The sequence below is a fragment of the Camellia sinensis genome, chromosome 8 (genome assembly GCF_055761805.1).
Source record: "Camellia sinensis isolate YWXY chromosome 8, ASM5576180v1, whole genome shotgun sequence".
Classification (NCBI taxonomy): Eukaryota; Viridiplantae; Streptophyta; class Magnoliopsida; order Ericales; family Theaceae; genus Camellia; species Camellia sinensis.
In genome coordinates, this window is record NC_138968.1 from 78822479 (window position 1) to 78832264 (window position 9786).

General features: G+C 31.0%; 1 protein-coding gene across 10 annotated transcripts; it reads right to left on the reverse strand.

Moving 5' to 3' along the window:
* Positions 1-1290: 1290 nt before the first annotated feature.
* On the reverse strand, positions 1291-8369 carry LOC114323395 (homeobox-leucine zipper protein HOX32). 10 transcript variants are annotated; one of them, XM_082882874.1, is made up of 5 exons: positions 8061-8369; positions 7166-7347; positions 5745-6073; positions 4867-5026; positions 1291-1657 (listed from the first exon to the last, which is right to left on the reverse strand). In XM_082882874.1, exons 3-5 carry the CDS (start codon positions 5984-5986, stop codon positions 1568-1570), a joined length of 492 nt encoding a protein of 163 aa, XP_082739000.1. In that variant the 5' UTR covers positions 5987-6073; positions 7166-7347; positions 8061-8369; the 3' UTR covers positions 1291-1567. The 10 variants fall into 10 exon arrangements, with proteins under 10 accessions (XP_082739000.1, XP_082738996.1, XP_082738999.1 ...); XM_082882870.1 differs by having other exon boundaries at positions 4825-5026; positions 8061-8341; XM_082882873.1 differs by having other exon boundaries at positions 5745-6254; positions 8061-8341.
* Between the last annotated feature and the right edge of the window lie 1417 nt (positions 8370-9786).

The following is a 9786-nucleotide window of genomic DNA, read 5'->3' on the forward strand; positions in this document are numbered from 1 at the left end:
GTTTTTAGAATCTATTTTTAGAAAAAATTTCTGAGAAACTAAAAATTAAATTGGTGAAAAAAATTAAAAACATTATTTTTATATAATTTTATCTTTTGATAGGGTAGAAATAATTTTTTTAAATAATTTTTTTTGTTAAATTGGTTTTCATTTTTTCAAAAGTCAAACATGACGACAAATTTTTCTATTATTATTAAATCGATCTATTAAATCAAAAAAAATTAAATTAAAAATATTTCATATATTAAACATATCAATTATACATTAAAAATTTCATAATCATCCCAAAATATCTGTTAACAAAAACAATCATCGATTATATGATAATTATCCAAAAACATCAACAAAAACAATTATATGATCATCATCCAAAAACACTAAAAATTAATTTGGTAAAAAAATAAAAATATAAAAAATGTAAAAGATTTATCGTTTTTATATAATTTTATCTTTGGTGGGTAGAAATAATTTTTAAAAATTAAAAAATAACTTTTTGACATTTATTTTTGTCAAACAAGTTTATATTTTATTAAATTGATGATTTTACCCTTGAAATAGAGTATTTTTTTCTTTTTTTTGAGAATGAAATTGTGTCTTCAATTGTCCTTATTTAAAACGATATTCAAAATTTAAAATCAAATATATCATAATTAAAATGTCAAAAATCAAAGTGACACAAGTCTCAAAGTGCAGAGTCTATTAGTATAATTCATCCAGAGTTTTATGTGCCACTGTTGGGCTTAGAATTAGATCTAGGGTTTTTAAAGACAAAGGAAATTAATGATGCATATTTATTTTGTGTGTTTATAAAAATAAAAAAAAATAAAAAAAATAAAAAAAGTTCTTCTTGTTTTCCTAAGCTTTGTTTTTTGTTTTTTGTTTTTTTTTGGGGGGGGTTGTTGAATATTGTTAGTTTTTGAAGACACTCATTTACACAACGTAAGAGTGACTTGATTTATCACTGATAGATCTGCTCAATGGAAGTTAGTTTTTAATGTAACAATCACAAAACACTTTTTGAAGACACACTCATTTACACTACGTAAGAGTGACTTGATTTATCACTGATAGATCTGCTCAATGGAAGTTAGTTTTTAATGTAATCTTAAATAAATTTTGAATTTTACAAATTCGCTACTTAAATATTCCAACATAAGAAATTCAATAATGAAAAATTTAGTTCTGTTATTTTAATTTTAAAAAGAATTCATGATTTTTTTTCAAGGAAACAATTTCCATTCCAATACACATCACAAAAACTAATCATGTGGTATATACTACACAACATGATAATACAACTTGAATCGTACATAAAATTAGCAATTTAGAGTTGAGCATTTTTCGACACGTACACGTATACTGACACTACTTTAATGCCCATATAAGATCAATCCTTCCACAATTTCCAACTATTAAAGGAAAAAAAAGTTTGCTTTGCTACACTTGATTGCAGAAGAAGACAAACGATAAAGAAGGAAACTTAGAGACCTTACAATAGGTTCAAATCTGATTGACTATTTAAGACTCCTAAATGTTCTTAATTCAACAGAAATCTCAGAATTTGGAGTCACGCCTTAGGATCATTAGCAGCCCTCAAAGAGTGTTGAGGAGAGTTGATTGCAAACTCACAACTTGTGTCGGTAGTAGCTGGAGATTCCTGCATCAAAAATCATCGTCAGCAGATTAAACAAAAATGTGATAAAGCCTAAGGAATAATTTCACGAGGAACTGATTCAAATCAAGGGTGCATTAATCTCTCTAAAAATACAAAAATGCGTCGTTGTCTTGCATTTCGTCTGAAATTGATTCACAAGATTATGCAGTTGGTGTGAATAAAGCATGAGTTCAATTTCTTTTTCCCAAAAAAGCACTTTGAAAAAAGCCACTAAAATATCAACACTGAACAATTTCCTCCTGCGAAAGAAGGGAAAGGGGTGAGAACAGTACAAAAATTTAAGTCATACAGCTAAGTTTTCAAAAATTTAAGCATATAAACTCAGAATGCTGTTGTACAACAAGAATGATGGCCAACATTAAATAGAAATGGAAAAGAATTACGAAGCTTACTTGGAATCAACTCATCAAAATAAAATGATGTAGGAATAGAAAGACTAAGTTGTAAGAAATGCATCTATGAGAAGTAAAAACTGGTGCCAATCGAGAACAAAATAAGAAAATGTTGTCTGAAATGGTTTATTTCAGTTATGATCATTGGAGATGAACAAGAAGGAAGAGTGATTTCATTCAAATTTAAGGCACCAAGGGCAAGAAGAAAGAAGATTGATGACAAGGTAATGCAAAACATGACGATCAAGAAGTGGAAGAGAATATCCCTCCATATATAGCTACATGTAAAATAGGATACATGTAACCCCAAGTAATTGGAATTTGCTTTCTCAAGTTGACATCAGAGGAAAAAAAAGTTCAAAAAAATTCTCCATATCTCCAAATCAAATTTGCTTTTGGAGTTACAGCTTGAGCATACAGACCATGCCAACTCTCAAAAGGCATGCATATATTTAACTCACTTTTCTAAAATATTGTACTATTTCATAGTACAATTTGGAAAGAAGGGGTATCATATAATATAAGCAACCAACACTAACATATTCTTGATTTTCATCTCAAAACCTAGCTGAAGAAAATTCATTTTGTGCCATTACTTTGCAAATGTGCAAGATCAGTGATAAACAAAGTTGTTAAAAATCAAGCAAACATATGTTAAATTCAACGAATGGATCAGTTTCCCAATTATAATTGCTTATTGCAATTAAACCATTTCTCTTAAATGAAAATATATATGTGAAACACTCAAGTTGTATTCTGTATTAAACAGAATTTTTCCTTTTCAAAAGACATAGAAGATTTTTATTAATTAAGCCCAAAATTCTCAGTATAAAAAATGAAAAAGAAAAAAGGCACCATAAAAATGTCCTTCTCAAACTTTGACACAAAGAAAATATATGAAATCCTAATCAAAGTGCATTAACCATGCTAGTATTATCACATCACATGATGACCAAAAAAAAAAAAAAAAAATTACCACATCACACGATGACAATTGAATTCACAAAAAGTGTGAACAGCGTGTATGATGCCAGCTTATTACTTTGGGATTTTATTCAAACATGGATACTAGGATGTGAATCACAATGTTTTATCTCTATGACATCGTAATCAAATTAAACATGTTAACTTCCAACAAATTGTGTCTTTATAAATTATTAAAGAAAGGTAATTCCTACACCTTCAAAGAAATTCTGACTTTAAACTATCCAACATATCTTAGTTTAAGGTATTTCTTGCATCTCAATTGACAGATTAGTCAAGCAATGGAACTACTCCAAATGACTACTAGCACCAATATATATAGAATATTGATAAAAACGTACTTCTTAAAATTATGGTGATTCAATCATGCTTACTAAGTTGTCTAGCATCTATTACCCCATGCGTGTATGTGTCCATAAGGGATGGTCCATTAATCCATGTATGTGGATATTTTATGATTTTATCTCATGCTGCAGCTATGAGGTGGCAGACAATAATATGAACATGCCATGATCCACATAAGCACAAAAAAAGAAAAAAGAAAAAAGAAAAAGAAAAAAAGAGTTATATTGGAAGTGTCATCTATGAAGCACGGACACAGACACGCATACGGACACGGACACGGACACGGGACACAGCAATTTCTAAAAAATAGGGACACGGACACGGACACGGCAGGGGACACGGCAAATTTTTTAATTTTTTTATAAATATTTTTATTTTAATACATATTAATTATTTTATTTATTTATTATATTTTTTAAATAATTAATTTTTTTATTTTATTTTATATACAAGTGTTTATTTTTTTTATTTATTAATATGTATTAAATATATTATATGTTATATAATAACTATTATATAATATATAATAATAATAGTTATTATATAATCAATAAACCCTCAGATAAAATAAAACGACAGATGCACAGATGCAAGGGAGAGAGAGAAGGAGAGAGAGTGAGGGAGACAGGGTCGAGGTCGAGGTCTCGATTGCGATCGCGATTGCGATTGCAAGAGAGAGAGATTGTGAAGGCAGATCGCGAAGGAGCTTGGAGCTTGGAGCTTCGATCTGAGAAGGCAGATCGTGAAGGTGTTCGATCGACTGATGGAGCTTGGAGCTTCGATCTGAGAGAGAGAGATCGCGATCGTCTGGGGTCTTCGATCGACTAATGGAGCTTGAAGCTTCAATCTTCGACAGGTTTGTCCCTCTTCACTCTCTTCCTTCACACGCTCTCCTTTATCTCTCCCTCCTTGCCGTGTCTCACGCCGTGTCCAGATCTGGACACGCGTGTCCCCTACAAGAAAAACAATTAAATTAAAGGGACACGGCAGATGGCGTGTCCCATACGTGTCCCCGGCGTGTCCCCGTGTCTGACACCGCCACGGCGCTGATTTTGCCGTGTCTATGCTTCATAGAGTGTCATTTCCCCAAATCAGGCAGCTCTTATTTTATAATTTTAATTACATAAAAAAATAAAAACTAAATCAATTCCATAAAGGTATTTGGAAAAAATATTTTAGGAAACAACACACAAAAAATTTGTTAACATATATATTATTTTAGATGCCTATGGAAGTATGATATCTATAAAGGTTTCCCAGTCAGTTTATATGCTAATACTCTCAAAAAGTAAAAGTTGATGAATTGGACAAAAATAAACAATAATATGGTTTAGTAGATCAAATAGGAATCTGAGTAATATTCAAAACCATTAAATCCTGGGGAAAAACAAAAATGAAAAGGAAATGAAAGCATTAACAATAAATTACCCAAAATATCAATAGTCGATGCATGCAAGGATTTGAACATACATTTTTCAGTTGCTGCCACATGTATTCATTCTCGTATACCAGATGCGAAACCTGTTTCTGAAGGCAATCATTCTCTTCCTTCAAGAGCCTGTTTGCTGCAGTCAACTTCTTGTTCACTAACTGAATGTTGGTAGCCTCTTTCTTCTGCTTCTCAAGGCACCTTAAAGGAAGGAAAGAAAAGAAAAATTAGTCTTTCTTTCAATTGCACTACTAGTCTTTAAATGCTGACAAGACAAACCGTGAATGGAACTCTCAAAATCAAAGTACCAGATTAAAGAAAACAATGGTAAGCAGAACTTGCTCAGTATGAGGATTGTCTGCAAGGATGGACTTAATGAGCCAATATCCATGCTCAAGTGGTTGGCTCTCAGATAACCAAAAATCCAACACCCCAAATTATAATATTTAAATAATAGTGTGGGAAGAATTTTTTCAGAGTTGGTACTCTATTGTTGAGTGCCTTGGACAAATTCAGAATCCATGGAAAAGAACCAGCAAATGTGCCTTTGTATGAATGAAACAAGAATGAACATCTTTAAAAACCATTGTTGAATTTTACAAACCAGGTTTTCAATTGACATTAATTGCACATATAAACCATGAATCCATTACTTCTCTTTCCTGAAAGTATGAAAGAATTTAAAAGTTGCAGCAAATGAAGTAGACAAAGATTTATAAATCAACACATTCACAACAATATCAAGCATTTATATATATATATATATATATATATTAATTAAAAAAAGAACTGATAAATTGTTTCTCACAAAAGTTTTTTGCATGTAAAAGGCTAGTAAACCAACATGTGGGAATCAACTTCAATAACACAAAAGCAACAAAAACAGAGCTAATCACCATATCCAACTAAAATACTACACCTGTGGTTCTGAAACCAGACTTTGATCTGCTTAGGTTCAATGTTGGAAAGAATTGGATGGTCTCGGATCATTTCCCACTGGTGCGAGAAGGTTGGGTTTGGACACTCTGCAAACACTTTTTCAAGAACTTCAACCTGCTCAGTCGTGTACTGCATATACTTTCCACATTTTTCCTGCGGATCACCACTCGCATCGCATCTCCTGCTGCTACACCCCCCATGGGAAGCCCCCATTCTTTCCATTTCAGCCACTGAAACTTTAATCAGGGGCAGCCTAGGATGTGAAACAGAATGGTTGAAGGCTTGAACTAGTGTTTGCTTATAAACAGGCTGTTTCAGTATGAGATTAGCTTAGTAGACTCCACCCAAGGTAAAAGGCAAAGTGTAATGGTAAGAGCATCATCAGCTTGAGAAGAAAAACTATTAGAAACACCGTAGCTGGGTAACACACAAATTTTTCTTGGTCGTTTCTGGGATTTACGATAGAGCTCAAAATTAACTAGTTTATGCTCTGAACCACGATAAAAAAACAGGTCAAGTAAGACAAGCAATATTCAATGTCTTCCAGTCTGGTATTTTAACATCTGTCAGCATCTTAAATTTACTCATTAATGGTCACCAATTTAGTTATAACAAACCTCCTTTTTGGTCAAGTATGAGAAAATTACTGTAATAAATTCATCAATGACACAATCAAAGTGATTGTAATAATCTTCTCCATTTCAAAACAATATCACTAAAGGGAGTGGGCAAAGATAAGGACAGCCTGCGTTGCCAAAAAACACCAATACTCTAGTGATTTACGTTTTGAAACGCATGTTCCAAAATGCTGTACACTTTTGTTCCAATACGGTGAATTTGGCAATCCCAAGCCATCCCAAAAATATTTTCCAATATAAACCTTAAAAGTTACCTTAGCAGAAAAACAAATCAAATTATAATAAACTAAAATCTAAGGAGAGTAGAGTAGAGTTTTGGTATGACAAAACGTAAAAAAATGGATCATAATGCTCACATGATTTGAAAAGAAAATGCAACATTTATTGGATGTCTAATTTTTCAAAAAAAATTACTCTGCAAGTACCTTAAATTCTAAGAGTGTAATCTAAACAAGTCTACCCTTATCAAACTACATTTTAGATAATGTAGCGTACCACATTCTTGTTCCCATTCTATGTACCGAAACAATCCATGTTCTAAGTAACATAGTGTTTTCTCAATTATAGCTTCACCTCTATAGAAGCAAGCCGTGCTAAATTGGTACTCTCTGTTTCACAGTGAAGTTAAATTTCTGGGCAAAGTTTATGCATTTGACAACATATCAATATGCATAATATACTTCCAATTTAAGAAAGGCAAGCTTAACTGAAAAGGTCCCCCTCTTTTCACAGCAGATTTTCTTAGAAGATACGAGTAACATACCTGTGTATACAATGAATGTTGCGTGTGTGTGGCAGAGAAAGAGAGAGGGTTGTTTTACAGCATCCGTGCAACAATTTGGAGAATGTACATATTTTCAGCTACAGTCCTCAAGACTTTACAGAATTGCAAAATACCAACAATTTTCTGAATTTTCTTCGCAAGAACATCTCTGCTCAGAGTAGCTGACTCCCAATAGACATGTAATGAATAAAAGAAGTCAAAACACCGTTTACGCTATTTCCCGGTGAAGCATCAGTGGAATGGATGGAAAGAGCAGGGAAGATTGTGTTCAACCATTTTATGGGGAAACATGGAGGAAACAATGCAGCAGCTCTAAGCATAATAGTAAATACATAATCCATATTTGATACCAATTCTTCAATTTAAAACAATTATGTTCTACCTGATTTACTTATATATTATTTTATAATTTTTCAAAAAATAAATTCTTGTTTGTTTCTCGGGTCTTAAAGACAGATACTGCAGCAGACCCGTAAATTTTCAAAAAATGAAAAAATAGACACAAGCAAAACATATAATTTTATATACTTGTTATATATATTTATTCTCATCAACTTGGGTATGCTAATCTCGTGAAGAAAAAAAAAAAGACAACTTTGAAATTTCTTCCAGTCTTGTTTGAAATTTTGTTGAACATCTCAAATGAACTCATTAAATCACACCATTTTGGTTAAAAACAAAACCACATTGTTGGCCAAGCATGAGAAAATTATAGTAATCGATTCTTCTAACAGCCACAATCCCACCAGCAATTACATTAATCAGTTGTGTTTCAAAACCTAATGCTCAAAATGAGCTTACAACATACATACACACACGTATATATATACATATATATATTAGAGAGAGAGAGAGAGAGAGAGAGTTGTTTTACTCCATTTGTGCAACGATTTGAAGTCTGTAAGTGTTCTTCTGAATCTTCAGTTTAGAAGTTGTGAGGGTTTCAAGGTTGTTCAGAACTTGATCGAATCGCAAAGTGGCCAAAAATCAGCTAATTTGAAACCGTGAAAACATCTGCGATAGGGATAGTGGAGTTGGGGAAGTGACAACAAACATGAAATTGGAAACATCATTCGCGGAACCACTGGCGAAGCAGTATAATTGGACAGCTAAATCGCAACGTTAACTCTTGCTTGGTCAGTCTTTAACACTCTGTTTGGATGGATGGTTTTGATCCAATGTTCTGAAAATCCCACTGGTGAGTAAATCGTAAAAGTTGTTTGGTCCAGCTGGTAAAATAAATTATAATTTATAACTTAATAATTTATGAGAGTATTTTTAATGGTATATTATTTTTTTTTTTATTAAATTTGAGTATAAATTTAAGTAAAAGGTTTCTTTGATATTAAGTGTTCTCACGGAAGATTTTGGAGCTTTATCAAATCATTGGTCGATTATGAGGATGATTAAACAGATGTTCGGCCAGTCAATCGGTCAATGTAAATTTTTCCTTTTTGTCTATTTTTGCCTTAAGGTGGTCGACAGGCCAACATAATTTTTTTCACTTTCTTTTTTTTGTTTTGAGATGGTCATCCGAAAGGACATCTAGGAGATATTGGGCAATGGTAATGAATAGTGATTTGATGAAAGAAAAGTTGGTCCTCAGCTTAATGAAAGAAATGTGAAATCCTTGATTTGATACCGATTTGATGAAATCGTTGGAGCTGAAAAAGGTCCTTTTTTCATCAAATTTAAATTTGATATTGAGTTTAATACATGGTTGGAGATGGTCTAAAGGTTTTATTTATCAATTATATATTTTAGTTAAAAAGTTAAAAAGTATTGTCACATCACTTTCTCTATTTTATTTTTTTTATATATTTTTTTGTAAAAAGTCAAAAGGTTATTAAAATAACATATTCCCAAACAAGGCTAAATTATAGTTTTAGAATAAATTTAAATTGTTGAGTAGTGTTTCATAAATAAGTTATGAAATAATTTTTTAATGTGTAAATGTCATTTTTATTATTGTTAATTGTAAATTAAATTAATCTTTGTTAGTTGTAAATTAAATTATTTTTTATTTTTTATTATTTACTATTAGTGCACATTTTTCATAAAAAATAAATAATTAATCCATAGCCTATTTGGATCTTTTTCTATTTTTTTTAAATACTAAGGGTATAATCATAAATTAATATATCTACAGTAAAAACTGATAATTAAAAGTATGGGTGTACAGCTTCTTAGAATTAATTTTTTTGAGTTAAAATAAGTTGCTAAAATTAAAAACTGTTTAAAATAAATTTAACTAAACAGTCCAAAATAAATTTTTCAAAACTAAAATCTATAAGCTGGCCAAAATAATCTATACTAAACACCTCCAAAGTGACCGGACGGATCAGTCACTTATTCATTGAAATTGAACCATAATGTCATAATTATATCATAAATATATTAAAATTTATAAATATAAAAAAATATAGATATTACAATTACAAAAATAATAAATAATAAACAATTATAAAAAAATATTATTTTACATTTTTATATATTAATTTTTAGTAAAAATAATTAAGATAATATTAAATATATAGTATACATATTTATTACATTATAACAATTGTGTTGATGGGTTGGTTGTTAGATATTTTGGCTAT

Coding starts and splice junctions, on each gene's coding strand:
- LOC114323395 (XM_082882870.1), bottom strand. CDS start 5,986: ATGGAAAGAATGGGGGCTTCCCATGGGGGGTGTAGCAGCAGGAGATGC. Junction 5,027..5,744: donor GTCTGGTTTCAGAACCACAG/GTGTAGTATTTT, acceptor CCTTCCTTTAAG/GTGCCTTGAGAAGCAGAAGA. Junction 1,658..4,824: donor ATCGACTATTGATATTTTGG/GTAATTTATTGT, acceptor TTTTTGATGCAG/GAATCTCCAGCTACTACCGA.